Source organism: Lepidochelys olivacea (genome assembly GCF_965140295.1).
Source record: "Lepidochelys olivacea isolate rLepOli2 genome assembly, chromosome: 22".
Lineage (NCBI taxonomy): Eukaryota > Metazoa > Chordata > Testudines > Cheloniidae > Lepidochelys > Lepidochelys olivacea.
This window is the reverse complement of record NC_140432.1, coordinates 3,541,387-3,559,778: the sequence shown is the minus strand read 5'-3', so window position 1 is coordinate 3,559,778 and position 18,392 is coordinate 3,541,387. Positions and strand designations below refer to the sequence as shown.

At 45.0% G+C, this 18,392-nt stretch overlaps 1 protein-coding gene across 7 annotated transcripts in view; it reads left to right on the top strand.

Moving 5' to 3' along the window:
• Positions 1-18,392, top strand: part of PKNOX2 (PBX/knotted 1 homeobox 2) — a 689,215-nt gene that overhangs the window by 505,972 nt on the left and 164,851 nt on the right. For all 7 annotated transcript variants that reach the window (XM_084611724.1, XM_084611727.1, XM_084611723.1 and 4 more), the window contains one exon: positions 3,054-3,225. In XM_084611724.1, coding sequence (XP_084467850.1) covers positions 3,054-3,225 — 172 coding nt within the window. The remainder of the gene's footprint in view (positions 1-3,053; positions 3,226-18,392) is intronic.

Genomic DNA, 18,392 nt, shown 5'->3' with positions numbered 1-18,392 from the left:
CCCCAAAGAGATTGGGTTTCCTACTGAGACGGAGGCCAGCCTAACTGTACAGTCCCCTCTCTCCACAGAAGGTGGGCCATTGTTCCAGAAATCCAAAACCCTCTGCCACTTACCTAGCCAGCGGTTTACTTCCAGAATCTTCTGCCTTCTGTCTTCCTTTGCTCATGGGACAGGAAGGATCTCTGAGAAGATCTCTTGAACACTCCGAGTTCCCTGAAGTAATCTGTTATCTGCGAGATAGAGGAATGATAGAGGTCGTGGGAATCCTTCCAGGGCAGAGGCTGCTAACTACTGAGAGGCAAGAGGCAAGGGAATTAAGTGAAGTGATGAGGCTGGGGAAGTAGAGAGACTCAGATGAAGAGGTTCTTGTGGATCATCACATAGAATCATAGAATCATAGAATATCAGGGTTGGAAGGGACCCCAGAAGGTCATCTAGTCCAACCCCCTGCTCAAAGCAGGACCAATTCCCAGTTAAATCATCCCAGCCAGGGCTTTGTCAAGCCTGACCTTAAAAACCTCTAAGGAAGGAGATTCTACCACCTCCCTAGGTAACGCATTCCAGTGTTTCACCACCCTCTTAGTGAAAAAGTTTTTCCTAATATCCAATCCAAACCTCCCCCACTGCAACTTGAAACCAACATGCACCAGACGAGTCTATGTAATAAATAACTTGATAGCAGAGGTGTCCCAGAGTGTGGCAAGTTTGGTTTTTTACTTGTCTATTTTGCTTCTTTTTATTGTTTGCTGGTATTATTAATTTATTATATTATTATTATTTATTATTTATTATTTTATGTTATTATTTTCAAAGGTTCAAATACCCTTAAAAGATCAAGAAAATAGAACATTCCAGAATGTTACAATGAGCCCATGACTGAAATATCCACTCCCTTGTGGGAAAGATACTGTAAGGTTCAGAGTGTATCGAGGTGACCTCTCATCCTCCCCCGCTTTTGCTAAGGGGTAATCTTGACCACAGCTAAGGGGTTCAGGGTAAGAAGAGGGCTGAGTGGTTTGAAAAGGTGTTTTGGTTCTCTGTTGTACTTAAAAAGGGGTGGCCTATCCACTTGTGGTGGGGTTTGGGGGGTGATACGGTGCATTCTGGAGGACTAATTCTTATTTCATAGCTAGACAGATTCAGAAGAATACAATGTAGGTTTATAGGTATTCAATTATTAAAACAGGAAGCACATTCCAGTCAGTTGGGCTGAAATTATCTATAAACAGCCCCCAATTTAAGGCATTGCAGTGTTTTGGATGTCTCATACTGGGCGCCAACAATGTGAAGCACCCAAAGTCCAAGGCCACTTTTGACAATTTTGTCTTTGGTGCTCAGGCACTTTTGGCTCAAAATGGACAAGCTGTTGGCGCCATCTGCAACAATGTTGGGTGACCATCTATGAAGATATTGTCAGACATCCAAAGAGCAGAGGTAGCAAACTGCAGAAACCACAAGGCAGGATGTTGGCGGCCCGCAAGGCAGCAGGTCATGGAATAGTATTGGAGTGGTACATATGGTTAACATTTGTTACTACAAACCATTGATGGAGGGCTGTAAATTACACAGCACTTTCCAAACACAAGAGATAGGTTCTGTGCCCTGGAGAACTGAGAGTCTAACTAAGACAAAACAAACACAAACACAGAGTCAGGGCTTGGGTGGCTGAGGAACGCAGGGGTGGGGGAAACATCATTGTGGGAGGTGGCAATGCATTGTGGGAGGTGCCATGCTGGGCTGGTACATTATGAGGCGACTCATGGAAAGGAGGGCAAAGGAGGTTGAGGCTTAGACCCTTTGGGAATGGTCTGTTTGCCTCAGAGGATCTTTTGCAGTCTCGCTGGCCGAACTGGGGGAAATGGTTCAAATTCAATTTTTGGATCATTTTATTTTGGTTGAAATTTTGAATTATAACCAAATAAAGTTCAGTACATATGGATTAAATTATCATGGGTCCCAAGACTTTTTTTCAGTTTTGGACCAGACTTAGGCTCACTGAGGCACAGACCTGAAAGAAAAAGGCTCCCCCCCGGCCATCACAAAAGCAATGATTTAAAGAGTCAAACCCAGAGGAGCCAGGCTCCGTCTGACCCCGTCAAGGTGAGCACAGCCCTTGGGATCCTTCTCACTGGATCCTTTCATAGGTACGCAAGTGATATGACTCTATGTGCTGACTCTTTATGCTCTGCTGCCTCTTTATGCTCTCCCTCTATGCTGTGATCCACGGGACTGCTGTGTACTATACTGTTATTAGTGCCACTATGGGCAGAACCAACATCAAATCATGCAGGAGTTCAAGGCCATGGAGAACTTCCTGTGTGAACCAAGCATTGTAGATGGTGTCCACTCCCTTCTAAGGGGCCCATGGGGAGATAGCACAGCCTCTAGGAATAGGAAATATAACTGCCACTGCTGTGAAAGTTTACCCTGTTTCTAGAGCATCCAAATCCAGCTGCTCAAAACCTCTTCAAAACAACTATAAGTTATGGCACCAACTGACCAACTTCAGTCCAATCAGAATTGGACCGTAATCCCTGTAGTAATGTTGGTAACTGACCCAGTGACATTACAACCAGTGGAATTTGCTTTATAGAACTATCAGAATAAGGTGCCTACAGATATGTTTGGGAGATTTACCTGTTGGGCTGGCTGCCATTTTGACAATTTAGCAGCATAGCAATCCCCTGTCTCCCAGAGGCAAGTGTAAATTAAAGGTTAGAAAACAAGATGAGAATGAGACTGGAAAAGTTGTTTAGCTCGTGAGTGAATGTAATACTCGCCCACACTCTGGTGCAGAAAGCTGAAATCTGTTAAATACACAGCAAGACAGCTTTGGCAGTGGGGGAGGGCTAGCTCAGCGGTTTGAGCATTGGACTGCTAAACCCAAGATTGTGAGTTCAATCCTTGAGGGGGCCATTTAGGGATCTGGGGCAAAAATTGGGGATTGGTCCTGCTTTGAGCAGGGGGTTGGACTAGATGACCTCCTGAGGTCCCTTCGAACCCTGATCTTCTGTGATTTACAGAAAGAATGTTGTGATTTCCTGTCTCTCCAGGCATCCTCTTTTCCCACTCCTGACGCTGCTGTTTGAGAAGTGTGAGCAGGCCACACAGGGCTCCGAGTGCATCACCTCTGCCAGCTTTGATGTGGACATTGAGAACTTTGTACACCAGCAGGAGCAGGAACACAAACCATTCTTCAGTGATGATCCCGAACTGGACAACCTGGTAAAGCCCTGGTTCAGACCAGTACCAGCCCCATTGATTTGTTTAGCATTTTAGATGACAGGGTCACTGCTTTGCTCTTACACTACAGGCATCTGAACCTAAAGCCCAAAGGGCAGCAGATTAGAGAAGTCTCAGGGTGGATGGGTTTTAAGGAGCATATGCTAGACAGTGGTTTTCAAACCGGGGTACACATAATCCTAGGGGTACACGAGCTCTCGTCGGGAGTGGGGGGTACGTGAGAAAAATCCTGTAATGGTGGACAAACATTTTATTTAGTAGCAAGATTTTCAGACTGTGGGGCACGCCTCCCAGGGGTGCTGGAGGAACGTTCGGTGGGGCAAGCGGCAATGCGAGATGGCTCAGTTTTTGAGCTGAGCCCCCATTGAGTTACCAGCTTTTGGTTGCATGCCCCCCACAACCCAGACAGGCTGGGTGCCCAACTGAGGTGAGTCAGGGGGTTAAGATGGCGCTCCATCCCTGAGCTCTGTGGCGTCACTGCTCACCCCCTTGAACGTTCCTCTGGGTCCCCTGAGGAGGGGCGTGCCGCACAGTTTGAAAACCTCTCGAATCATAGAATCATAGAACCATAGAATAACAGAGTTGGAAGGCCATCTAAATCATCTAAATCATCCCAGCCAGGGCTTTGTCAAGCCTGACCTTAAAAACTTCTAAGGAAGGGGATTCCACCACCTCCCTAGGTAACGCATTCCAGTGTTTCACCACCCTCCCAGTGAAAAAGTTTTTCCGAATATCCAACCTAAACCTCCCCAACTGCAACTTGAGACCATTACTCCTTGTCCTGTCATCTGCTATCACTGAGAATAATCTAGATCCATCCTCTTTGGATCCACCTTTCAGGTAGTTAAAAGCAGCTATCAAATCCCCCCTCATTCTTCTCTTCCGTAGACTAAACAATCCCAGTTCCCTCAGCCTCTCCTCATAACTCATGTGTTCCAGTCCCCTAATCATTTTTGTTGCCCTTTGCTGGACTCTCTCCAATTTCTCCTTCTTGTAGTGTGGGGCCCAAAACTGGACACAGTACCCCAGATGAGGCCTCACCAATGTCGAATAGAGGGGAACGATCACGTCCCTTGATCTGCTGGCAATGCCCCTACTTATACACCCCAAAATGCCATTGGCCTTCTTGGCAACAAGGGCACACTGTTGACTCATATCCAGCTTCTCGTCCACTGTCACCCCTAGGTCCTTCTCTGCAGAACTGCTGCCTAGCCATTCGGTCCCTAGTCTTTAGCGGTGCATTGGATTCTTCCATCCTAAGTGCAGGACTCTGCACTTGTCCTTGTTGAACCTCATCAGATTTCTTTTGGCCCAATCTTACAATTTGTCTAGGTCCCTCTGTATCCTATCCCTACCCTCCAGCGTATCTACCACTCCTCCCAGTTTAGTGTCATCTGCAAACTTGCTGAGGGTGCAATCCACACCATCCTCCAAATCATTAATGAAGATATTGAACAAAACTGGCCCCAGGGACCGACCCTTGGGGCACTCCGCTAGATACCGGCTGCCAGTTAGACATGGAGCCATTGATCACTACCTGTTGAGCCCGACAATCTAGCCAACTTTCTACCCGCCTCGAAGCTGTGGCTCAATGGAAGGCAGAAATCTGGGGTGGCACATGTCACCTCTGCCTATCTGAGATGGGGTATGCGGTAGCCTACATTATTTGTAAAGAAGTACTCAGTTTAAAAAGTTTGAAAATCACTGTGTTAGAGCAATGAGGAGTCTGGATAAGCTTGGCAATTGTGATTTTTCGAAAGGAATAATTATAATTCTTTGTCTAAAATTTATAGAAACAGTTTAAGAACATAAGAACGGCCATACTGGGTCAGACCAATGGTTAAAGCTGCAAGTCTGTCATGGAGGTCATGGAAGTCATGGATGCCATTACTTTCCGGGATGTCTGTGACTTCTGCAGCAGCCAGTGTGGCTGGCCTGGGGGCAGCTTGAGCAGCTCGGGCAGCCCCTGGGCCAGCCGCACTGACCACTGCAGGGGCAGTCTCAGGCCACCGCACCCCCCCAGCAGCAGTAGGTGTTTCGGTGTAGGAAGGGGCTCAGGGCTCGGGTGCAGGCGTGGGTGAGGGCTTTGGGCAGTGCTTACCTCGGTGGAGGGGGAGGGCTCCCCAGAAACAGCAACATGCCCCTCATCTGCTAGACATAGGCGCGGCCAGGCAGCTCTGCACTCTGCCTCCACCTGCAGGCACTACCCCACAGCTCCCATTGGCCACGGTTCCCAGCCAATGGAAGCTGCAGAGTTGGCGCTTGGGGCGGGGGCAGTGTGCGGAGCCCCATGGCTGCACCTCTGTCTCAGAGATGAGGGACATCATGTCCGTGCTTCTGGGGAGCTGTGCAGAGTCGGATAAGGAGCCTGTCAGCCCCGCCTGCTCCCCCCCAGCAGCACTGGGGATCCCAGGCTACAAACTACCGCTCGCCATCCCTCAGCACCAGCAGGGGTCCCAGGCTGCATGCCACTGCCCCCGCGAGCACCCGCAGTGTCCCCAGTCCCCTCCCCCAGAGCACCCGCAGCACCCCTGGCTCCCTCACCCAGAGTACCCGCAGTGCCCCTGGGCCACCCTCTGCCCCAGATGACCCAAGTTTTAGTTAGGGGTATATAGTACAAGTCATGGACTGGTCACAGGCCCTGAATTTTTGTGTACTGCCTGTGACCTGTCCATGACTTTTACTAAAATACCCATGACAAAAACCTAGCCTTATCAATGGTCCATCTAGCACAGGATCCTGTCTTCCGAGAGTGGCCAATGCCAGATGCTTCAGAAGGAATGAACAGGGCAATTATCGTGTGATCCATTCCCTATCGTCTCCTCCCAAATTCTGGTAGTCAGAGGCTAGGGACACCAGAGCAGGGGGTTGCCTCCCTGGCAATCATGTCTAATAGCCATTGATGGACCTAAGCTCCATGAATTTATCTAATTATTGTTTTGAATCTGGTTAGAGTTTAGGCCTTCACAACATCCCAATGAATTCCACAGGTTGACTGTGCATTGTATGAAGAAGTACTTCCCCTTTTTTTTTTAAACCTGCTGCCTATTAACTTCACTGGGTGACCCCTGATTCTTGTGTTGTGTGAAGGAGTAAATAACACTTCCTTATTCACTTTCTCCACACCAGTCATGATTTTATAGACCTCTACCAGATCCCCCCTTAGTTTTTTCATCTCTGCTCATATGGAAGGTGTTCCATGCCCTTAATCATTTTTGTTGCCCTTCTCTGTACCTTTTATAATTTTAATGTATCTTTTTTTGAGATGGGGCAACCAGAATTGCCCACAGTATTCAAGACGTGGGCATACTCTGGATTTATAAAATGGCATTATGATATTATTGTCTTATCTATCCCTTTCCTAATGGTTCCTAACATTGTTAGATTTTTTGACAGCCAGTGCACATCGAGTGGATATTTTCAGAGAACTATCCACAATGATTCAAAGATTTCTTTCCTGAGTAGTAACAACTAATCTAGACCATTTTGTATATTTAGTTGGGATTATATTTTCCAATGCACATTGATTTGCATTTATCAACATAGAATTTCATCAGCCATTTATTCATTCCCTTTGTTTCCTATCTTTTAAACAGTTACTGACCCATGAGAGGACCTTCCTTCTTATTCCAAGCCTGGTTACTTTACTTAAGAATCTTTGGTGAGGGACCTTGTCAAAGGCTTTCTGAAAGTCCATGTACATTATATCTGCTGGATCACTCTTGTCCACGTAGTTGCTGACCACTTCAAAGAATTCTAATAGATTGGTGAGGCATGATTTGCCTTTACAAAAGCCATGTTGACTCTTCCTCAACAAATCGCGTTCAATCTGTGTGTCTGATAATTCTGGTTCTTTACTGTAATTTCAACCTCTTTACCTGGTATTGAAGTTAAGTAAGCCACTGGTCAGGATTGCCAGGATCACCTCTGGAGCCCTTTTTAAAAATTGGTGTCACATTAGCTACCCTCCAGTCATCTGGTACAGAAGCTGATTTAAGTGATAGGTTACATACTAGTTAGTAGTTGTGCAGTTTCATATTTGAATTACTTCAGAACTCTTGGATGAATACCAAGTGGTCCTGGTGACTTATTGCTGTTTAATTGATCAGTTTGTTCCAACATCTCAATCTGGGACAGTTCCTCATATTTGTAACCTAAAAAGAGTTGCTTGGGTGTGGGAATCTCCCTCACATCCTCTGCAGTGAATTAATTTAGTTTCTCTGCAATGGCCTTATCTTCCTTGAGTGCTCCTTTAGGACCTCGGTTGTCATAGGATATCAGAGTTAGAAGGGACCTCAGGAAATCATCTAGTCCAACCCCCTGCTCAAAGCAGGACCAATCCCCAATTTTTGGCCCAGACCCCTAAGTGGCCCCCTCAAGGATTGAACTCACAACCCTGGATTTAGTAGGCTAATGCTCAAATCACTGAGCTATCCCACCCCCTCACCTGTGATATACTGGTTGTTGACAGACCTACTGCTTCTGACATACTTAAAAAAGTTGTTGTTGTTAGTTACCGAGTCTTTTGCGAGTTACTCCTCAAATTCTTTTTTTGTCCTGCCTAATAATGCTTCTATGCTTGATTTGCCAGAGTTTATGCTCCTTTCTAATTTCCTCTAATTGACTTCCAATTTGTTAAATATGTGTTTTTGCCTCTAACCACTTCCTTTACTTTGTTGTTTAGCTATGGTTGCACTTTTTTAGTCTCTTACTGTGTTTTTTTTTTTAATTTGGGGTAGCCTCTCTTATGGTGTTTTTTAAAAGTGTCCATGCAGCTTGCAGGCATTTCACTTATGTGACTGTACTTTTTAATTTCCATTTAACTAGCTTCCTCATTTTTGTGTAGTTCCCCTTTCTGAAGTTAAATGCTACAGTGGTATTCCCCACTCCCACAAATATGTTAAATTTAATTGCATTATGGTCACTATTGCTGCTATTAAAAGCGACAAACTGCACTGACCTTCACACACATGAGGCAAATGACTGACTGCTCCGAAGGCAAGAGGCCTCCACTTTAGTCATTTAACTGGTTCTACCAATAGCCCCTGCTTTATCTAGCAAGTGCAAATGTGTGGTTTAAAAATATAAGTGCCCTAACAATCAGTAACTTGCTTCTGATTTATTAAATTAGTTTTTGTGTCTGATTGTTAGCAAACTGTAATTTTTGGTTTGTAAAACTTTCCAGATAAGAAACCGTAATGACATGATCTCTCTGCCTTTGGCAAACTGGATTTACTGCCAGTACTTTACACACTGTTAATCAGTGGTTATCTTAAGAAATGTGAGCAATTTCTCAAAGTTAAAGTTTCCTTGTATACTAATCTCTAGATCCCTGCCTTTCACAGCTTTCTACCTGCATTTTCAAGGTGGAAATTGCAGTCACAGTTTGGCAGATTTTACTTGCCAGTGATATATATAAAGAACAAGAAACGCTTTCTTACTGAAGAGTTTTGTAACAACTTTGCTCTTCTTACTCCTGAGTTTGTTCCCAATGCTATCAGCTGAAAAGAAAGGCAAACTAGCTCTCTTCTTCTTCAAGTGATTGTCCCTATTGTGTTCCACTGGGGTTATGCATGCACACTATGCGCTCAGAGTCTGAGAGTTTTGAAAGTTGTGTTCATTGGTCTGTGCACATACCCTGGCTCACCTCGTGCTTCCGACCAATGCAATAAAGGGTGGGTTGGACCAACTGCTTCTTCAGTTCCTTCTCATTGCTGCATGGTCTGCATTGGAACCTTCAGTTTCCTCATCTCTGATGTTGTTCTAAATAAACATTTGTAAATAGTTTTATTAATTAGTAGTTTTACCAGTTTGAATAGTTTTAATAATTGTAGAGTAGATTACAGGGGTCTTCCCTGCACTTCTGCATTTGGGTATCGGACTATGCCCAGTACTATGGGCTTCAAACTCTGTGCCCCCCCGCCCACTGTCCTTCTCGGTCAGCGATGACCATCAACACTGCGTCTACTGCCTGGGAGAAGTTCACATTGCTGCTCGGTGCAGTATCTGTCAGTCCTTCCCCAGCCGTACCTGAGAAGGGTGGGCACTTTGCCTCAGCAGATATCTCATGGGATGACCATGGGACCCCAGTTGGATCCAGGCTTGGAACCCCCCCACCTCCTGCACATTGACCTGAATCAGCAAGGAGTGAGCCTTCTGCTATGAAGTCGAACTCTAGTGCCAGAGAATCCGCCCCCACAGATCCATTGCAGGACCTAGTTGGGACATTAAGAGAGATTCTGATAAGCATGGGTCTAAAGTCTTCCTCTCAGTCCACTCTGACAAAAAATCAGATGTTCCATCCACCAGCTGTGCCCATGAGGATTTAGTGTGTCCTAAGTCCCCAGAAACAAGGTGCTCTAGCGGCTCCAGGCTGGGCTGTATCGGTACTGCCATCCCGCCTCTTCACAAGACCTGGGACCCTCTGGCACCAGTGACGTCCAACTACCCATCAAGGCTGAATCCCCACTCTGGCACTCGGAGTGCAGAAGGTGGAGGCCCGCAAGGATTTAAAAAATTAATACTGGCCACTCCAGGCTTGTATTAAACTCCCAAGGTTACAGCTTTTCTCTGACTCTGGCTTGGTAAACGCTGCAACCACCCAAATGCAAAAAAAAAACCCTTGAACCCAGGAAGGAGCACCTGGGAATTCCTCCCTGTGGGGTACCCTCAAGCCCTTTCACCCCCGTCTGGGGAAGAGCTGAGAAAGAAAACAAAGGAAATTAGCTGTGGCTATCAGCTAATCAAACAACATGCACAAACCTCTTAGGACACCAAAATCCTGTTCTTTAAAAAGGTAAATTTTATTAAAAACAAAAAGGGAAAAAATACAGACAGCTGCAGCAGCACAGGAGCCAGTAAACAGAGCTGTAAACAGGGGAGTTTGAGCAGGAGATCTGTTGGAGGAAAAGGTTTTCTGTTGGAGGAGGTTTTCTGTTGGAAGAGAAGGCTAACAGGACTTAGGTGAGAGGGCGATGACAGACACACAGGCAGCAGTGGTAGTGACCCAAGCAGTGGAAGACACAATGAAGATGACTGGATGTAGAAGCTCCGGCATGTACATAATCCTGGAGCGGGGACCTGAAAAGAGTTTCATCTGCATGAAGTGCTGCCTGATAGAGCTGATGGAAGAAAAGATCTGAGGATTGGAGATGCAGGTGGAAACTCTGGTCGAGTTTAGAAGGGGGTTTGAGCGGACGATGGAGCAAAGACATGAAGAGGGTGAAGGGAAAAGCTCAGACTTGCAGATGGAAGCAGGACCAAAGAACTCTCAGGGGACACTGCTGGGTGAGTAAAGTGGACAGCTGAAACATATGACTAAGAGAACCAGGCAGAGGCAAAGACGGGCTAGAGAAGGAGCAACAGAGCTCAGGAACAGGTTTGCGGAGTTGGAAAATGAAGAAGGGGCACAGCAGGTGGTCACTGAAGGTGAGAGGGCAAGGAAGAAGAGAAGAGCAGCTAGTCCCATAGGAAGAGGGCAAGAGTCAATGGAGATAACACCAAATATGAGCCCCAGGAGGATACAGGATGGGTTGAAGAGGATTGCAAGGGACAATAGGAATCGAGAGGACTTGCAGCCAGAAGGAACAGGGGATAGACTGGAGAATCGCACCATCACCAGCAAAAGGCAGGTCTACGTGATTGGAGACTTCTTACTGAGAAGACTAGACAGGCCTGTAACAAGAGCTGATCCAGAGAACAGAAGGGTGTGCTGTCTGCCGGGTGCTAAGATACGGGATGTGGACCTGAGGCTGAAGAGGATCCTAATGGGAGCAGGAAAGAATCCACTGATTGTCCTTCATGTGGGAACAAATGATATGGCTAGATTGTCGCTGGAACATATCGAGAGAGACCATGCCAGGCTGGGGCGGACGCTTAAGGAATTCTGCCTGTTCCTAGAGAAGGGCAACAAAGGTGTGACAAGATTATGATGCTCAACAGATGGCTCAGGCAGTGGTGCTATAAGGAGGGCTTTGGGATGTATTGCCACTGGGAAGCATTCATGGGCAGAGGACTGTTCTCCCGGGGTGGACTTCACTTCAGTAAGGCGGGAAATAGACTTCTAGGATGGCACAACTGATCAAGAGACCTTTAAACTAGGAATCTGGGGGAGATGGTTGGGAGATGTCCAGGTAATATCCACGCTGGATTTTAACATTGAGAGGGAAGAAAACAAAGTAAGAAAGGATACAGTCGTGGGTGGGAGAATGGACATAAGGAGGAAGGGTAGTGTACAAACCAGTCTCATAGGTGATGCTGGTGGTAGAATGTCCGTGCCTAATCGGGTAAAGAAAGTGAGCGAGGCCAAACAGCAAAAATTAAGTTGTTTGTACACCAATGCGAGGAGCCTGGGTAACAAAATGGAGGAACTAGAGCTACTGGTGCAGGAAGTGAAACCAGATATTACAGAGATAACAGAATAATAACAGGGCTCAGATTTTCCTAGATGCGATAGCTGATGGATTCCTTCGCCAAGTAGTTGCTGAATGGACAAGAGGGGATGCCATTTTAGATTTGGTTTTGGTGAGTAGTGAGGACCTCATAGAAGAAATGGTTGTAGGGGACAACCTTGGTTCGAGCAATCATGAGCTAATTCAGTTCAAACTAAATGGAAGGATAAAGAAAAATAGCTGTGTGACTAGGGTTTTTTATTTCAAAAGGGCTAACTTTAAAAAATTAAGGAAATTAGTTAGGGAAGTGGATTGGACTGAAGAACTTGTGGATCTAAAGGCGGAGGAGGCCTGGAATTACTTCAAGTCAAAGCTGCAGAAGCTATGGGAAGCCTGCATCCCAACAAAAGGGAAAAAATTCATAGGCAGGAGTTGTAGACCAAGCATCTCAGAAAGAAAGCAGAAAAAAGAAAAATCAGAAAGCCAACAGGGAGGGGAAGATGGGACGGATCTGATTATTGACGTCAGAATATGTAGGGATAAAGGGAGAAAGGCCAAAAGCCATGTAGAGTTGGACCTTGCAAAGGGAATTAAAACCAATAGTAAAAGGTTCTATAGCCATATAAATAAGAAGAAAACAAAGAAAGAAGAAGTGGGACCGCTAAACACTGAGGATGGAGTGGAGGTTAACGATAATCTAGGCATGGCCCAATATCTAAACAAATGTTATGCCTCAGTCTTTAATGAGGCTAATGAGGAGCTTAGGGATAATGGTAGGATGACAAATGGGAAGGAGGATATGGAGGTAAATATTACCACATCCGAGGTAGAAGCCAAACTTGAACACTTAATGGGACTAAATCGGGGGGCCCAGATAATCTTCATTCAAGAATTTAAAGGAACTGACGCATGAAATTGCAAGCCCATTAGCAAAAATTTTTAGTGAATCTGTAAACTCAGGGGTGGTACCATATGACTGGAGAATTGCTAACATAGTTCCTAGTTTTAAGAAAGGAAAAAAAAGTGATCCAGGTAGCTACATGCCTGTTAGTTTGACATTTGTAGTATGCAAGCTCTTGGAAAAAAATTTGAAGGAGAAAGTAGTTAAGGCTATTGAGGTCAATGGTAAACGGGACAGAATACAACATGGTTTTACAAAAGGTAGATTGCAGTGGATCTAATTTACCTCAGTTTCAGTAAGGCATTTGATACGGTTCCACATGGGAAATTATTAGCTAAATTGGAAAAGATGGGGATCAATATGAAAATTGAAAGTTGGATAAGGAACTGGTTAAAGGGGAGACTACAACGGGTCACACTGAAAGGTGAACTGTCAGGCTGGAAGGAGGTTACTAGTGGAGTTCCTCAGGGATCGGGTTTGGGACCAATCTTATTTAATCTTTTTATTACTGACCTTGGCACAAAAAGTGGGAATGTGCTAATAAAGTTTGTGGATGACACAAAGCTGGGAGGTATTGCCAATACAGAGAAGGACCGGGATATCATACAGGAAGATCTGGATGACCTTGTAAACTGGAGTAATAGTAATAGGATTAAATTTAATAGTGAAAAGTGCAAGGTCATTCATTTAGGGATTAATAACAAGAATTTTTGTTATAAACTGAGGATGCATCACTTGGAAGTAACAGAGGAGGAGAAGGACCTCGAAGTATTGGTTGATCACAGGATGACTATGAGCCGCCAATGTGATATGGCCGTGAAAAAAGCGAATGCGGTCTTGGGATGCATCAGGCCAGGTATTTCCAGAAGAGATAAGGAGGTGTTAGTACCATTATACAAGGCACTGGTGAGACCTCAGCTGGAATACTGTGTGCAGTTCTGGTCTCCCATGTTTAAGAAGGATGAATTCAAACTGGAACAGGTACAGAGAAGGGCTACTAGGATGTTCCGAGGAATGGAAAACCTGTCTTATGAAAGGAGACTCAAAGAGCTTGGCTTGTTTAGCCTAACCAAAAGAAGGCTGAGGGGAGATATGATTGCTCTCTAGAAATATATCAGAGGGATAAATACCACAGAGGGAGAAGAATTATTTAAGCTCAGTACCAATGTGGACACAAGAAGAAATGGATATAAACTGGCCATCAGGAAGTTTAGACTTGAAATTAGATGAAGGTTTTTAAGCATCAGAGGAACAGTCTTCCAAGGGAAGCAGTGCGGGCAAAAGACATACCTAGCTTCTAGACTAAGCTTGATAAGTTTATGGAAGGGATGATATGATGGGATAGCCTAATTTTGTCAATTAATTGATCTTCAACTATTAGCTGTAGATATGCCCAATGGCCTGTGATGGGATGCCAGATGGGGTGGGATCTGAGTTACTACAGAGAATTCTTTCCTTGGTGTCTGGCTGGCGAGTCTTGCCTACATGCTCAGGGTTTAGCTGATCACCATATTTAGGGTTGGGAAGGAATTTTTCTCCAGGGCAGATTGGCAGAGGCCCTGGGGCTTTTTCACCTTCCTCTGCAGCGTGGGGCAGGGATCACTTGAGGGAGGATTCTCTGCACCTCGAAGTCTTTAAACCACGAGTTGAGGACTTCAATAACTCAGACATCGGTCAGGGGTTTGTTACAGGAGTGGGTGGGTGAGATTCTGTGGCCTGTGTTATAGGAGATCAGACTAGACAATCATAATGGTCTCTTCTGACCTTAAAGTCTTTGAGTCTATCTGGAACTCAGGCTTTTCGCTAGATCTTAAAAGAAACAATTCTAAAAATTAAGCATCTAAAAGAGCTTTCTTGGGGGTTCAGCTTAAAGGTTACAAGCAAACAAAAGCATCTGTGGTTAGCACAGAGGAGATCCACAAGCCAAAATAAGAAATAAAGCTGATAGCATCTAACTAAACATTCCCTATCCAAATTATTTCTTCTAGGTATGTAAAATACTTTTTCATGCCTGGTTCAAACCTTACACAGCATTTCTGCTTATAGCAATGCTGCGCCGTGTCCCTGCAGCCCAGAGAACAACAGACAAAGGGAAAGTTTCTTTCCCAATTTTAAAAGTTCTACCTTCCCATTGGCTCTTTGGTCAGGTGCCCACTTCCTTTTCTTTTACCTGTGGGCTTGTTAACCCTTTCCAGGTAAAACAAGGAGAGAACAGCTACCAAGAGGGATTTTACAGCTAACTGGCTGGCTGGTTGTCCATCAAAGGGAGCTACCCCACCACTTTATTTATCACAGCACCATGTCCGGTGCTGGCACCAGCAGCCCGAACACAAAGAGTCCCTCTTACACCTAGGAGATCCAGATCCATGGCTGCACCACAAGACGTTTTCGCTCTCCTGGGTCCAGAATCCCCCCCTCCATTTGGGCCTTCAGTCTCTAGGGAACTCATGTCTCCTCCAAGAGACCTGCCCGTGGTTCAGAGCCTTTGGCCCCGCTACATAATGTACACCTCTCCGACGGCACTGATGGTCCACCACTGGAGCCTGAATCAGCCTTTTCTTCCTTGGGGGATTTGGAACCACCGGAAGAACTGGCTCTCACATACCACTCTTCTCCATTTCCCAGGAGACCTGCATGACCCTGGGAGCAGCCATCACCTCATTCTGAGCCATTGGGATCCCATGCCATGGAGACCTTAACGGCCACCCGGCGATCCCTCCTATTGGGCATATTTGGGACTGAGGGAACAGTGCCCCCCTTCAGAGACCATCCTTTCCATCAGGGAGTTGCCACCTGCTTCCTCTCCTAGGGAACCACCGAACTTGCCCCCAGATCCATAAATAATAAAATCATAGAGTTAGAAGGGACCACAAGGGTCAACTAGTCTAATCTCCCTGCAAGATGCAGGATTTGTTTTGTCTAACCCATCCAAGACAGATGGCTATCCAGCCTCCTTTTGAAAACTTCCAGCAAAGGAGCTTCCACAACCTCCCTAGGCAGTCTGTTCCATTGTCCTTATGTTCTTACAGGTAGGAAGTTTTTCCTGAGATTTAGTCTAAATCTGCTCTGCTCTAGTTTGAACCCATTGCCTCTTGTCCTGCCTTCTGTGGCAAGAGGGAACAACTTTTCTCCATCTTTTTTTATGGCAGCCTTTCAAGTATTTGAAGACTATCGTGTCCCCCACTTAAAATCTCCCCTTTTCCAAACAGAACATACCTAGTTCCTTCAGCCTTTGCTCATATAGCTTGTGTTACATCCATTTGATCATCTTTGTCACTCACCTCTGCATCCTTTCCAGTTTCTCTACATCCTTTCTATACAGCAGTGACCAAAATTGGACACAGTACTCCAGCTGAGGCCTAACCAGCACTGAGTAGAGTGGTACTATCACCTCCCGCGACTAGCATGCTATGCCTCTGTTAATGCAACCTAAGCATTTGCTTTTTTTGTGACAGCATCACATTGTTAACTCATGTTGACGTTGTGATCCACCACAACTCCCATATCTTTCTCAGCAGTGCTGCTGCCAAGCCGATTATCTTTCATTCTGTATTTGTGCATTTGGTTTTTCTTCCCTACATTTGAATTTCATTTTGTTGTTTATAGCCCAGTTCCCCAATTTATCAAGACTCCTTTGAATTTTAGCTCTATCCTCCAAAGTGTTGGCAACCTCTCCCTTCCAGTTTTGTGTCTGTAAACACATCTGTTCGATCATCTGCAAACTTGATCAGTATTCCTACATCCAGGTTGTTAATAAAGGTGTTAAACAACACCCAACCCAGAACAGATCCCTGTGGAACCCCACTTGAGACCTCCCTCCAATCTGACATTCCATTAATAGTTACTCTTCGTTTGTGGTTAACGAATTATGTATCCACATAATGGTAGTTCTGCCAAGCCCACATTTCTCCAGTTTAATTATCAGAATGTCATGTGGGACTGTGTCAAAAGCATTGCTGAAGGTATATGATGTCCACCGCATTCCCCCATCCACCAAACCAGTTACCCTGTCAAAGAAGGAAATCAAGCTGGTTTGCCATGATTTGTTCTCAGTAATTCCATGCTATTGGCTAGTGATCACCCCTTCACCATCCAGGTATTCGCAAATTGAACGTTTTACACATTGGTGTAGTAGCTTCTCATATATCAAAGTCAGGCTGACTAGTTCCCTGGCTCTTCTTTTTTTTTTTTTCTATTTTTAAAGATGGGCACTATGTTAGCCCTTCCCAGTCTTCCAGGACCTCTGCTGTCATTCATGAGTTTTCAAATATTATTGCCAGTGAGTATGAGATTTCTTCAGCTAATTCCTTCACTACCCTTGGTTGAACAACAACAACACAGCACTTGCCATGTTTGTACAAAGAAGCAAAGAGCCATGCTCTGACTGTTAGATCTCTCTGCAGCATTTGAGGTGACTCACCTTAGAGACCTGGTGAGGGTGGGCAGAAGCACAATCAGCTGGTCAGATCCTTCCACTTCAACTGATCCCAGAAGGAAGTTACTGGCAGCTGCATCTCTGCCTCTGTAACCCACACTGAAAAGGTCTAAAAATCCTTCCTGACCCCTGCAGGTGACAAGTTGAAGTGATGAAGTTTGATTGTAGTCACTGTATTAGTGCAAAAAGAAAAGGATGACTTGTGGCACCATAGAGACTAACAAATTTATTAGAGCATAAGCTTTCGTGAGCTACAGCTCACTTCATCGGATGCATCCTGTAGCTCACGAAAGCTTATGCTCTAATAAATTGGTTAGTCTCTAAGGTGCCACAAGTACTCCTTTTCTTTTTACAGATACAGACAAACACGGCTGCTACCCTGAAACCTGTATTAGTGCAGAGATGCAAGCGTTATGAGCATACTGAGGGCACTGAAGGCCGGAAAGGACCACCACAACCATCCAACCTGATTCCCTCTACAGGCTGTAGAACTTGTCTTGGGAGCAGGATTGCAGCATATATTTTAGAAAGATATCTAATCTCATTTTAAAGATTCCATTGCCTCCCCAGTAAGCTGTTCCAATATTTAACTATCCTCACTGCTAGTAAATTGAATCTTATTGCAAGGTTGAATTTGTACAACTTCAACTTTCAGCCATTGGATCTTGTTCTACCTTTGACAGCAAGACTGAAAAGCTCCCACTGTCAAATCTCTTTTCCATATGTAAGTTCGTATACACAAGGATCAGTTCACCTCTTGACCTCCTCTTAGATAAGCTAAACAGGTCAAGTTCCTTAAAAAGCCTCACATTGCAAGATTTCTTTTCCAGTCCTGGGATCATTTGTTGGCCGCTCCTTAGAACTCTCTCTAGTATTTCCATATCCTTCTTGAAGCATGAGCACCAGAACTGGACACGGTATTTTAGTACAGTAGAACCTCAGAGTTACGAGCCCCTCGGGAATGGAGGTTGTTTGTAACTCTGTAATGTTTGTAACTCTGAACAGACTGTTACGGTTGTTCTTTTAAAAGTTTACAACTGAACATTGACTTAATACAGCTTTGAAACTTTACTGTGCAGAACAAAAATGCTGCTTCTAAAAGAAACAAGCACAGAAACAGTTTCCTTACCCTGTCAAATCTATTCTTAAACTTTCCCTTTATTAATTTAGTAGTTTACATTTAATACAGTACTGAACTGTATTTGCCTTTTTTTGGGTCTCTGTTATTGCCTAATTGTGTCCTTCTGGTTCCAAACAAGGTGCGTGGTCAGTTTGTAACTCTGAGGTTCTACTATAGTGGACTTACCAATGCAGAAGTAAGATCGCTGCCCTGCTTCAACTTGATATTCCCATTTTTATACATCCAAGGATCACATGCATCCTTTTTGACCTTTAATCTTGGAAGACTGGGGAAACTCCAAAA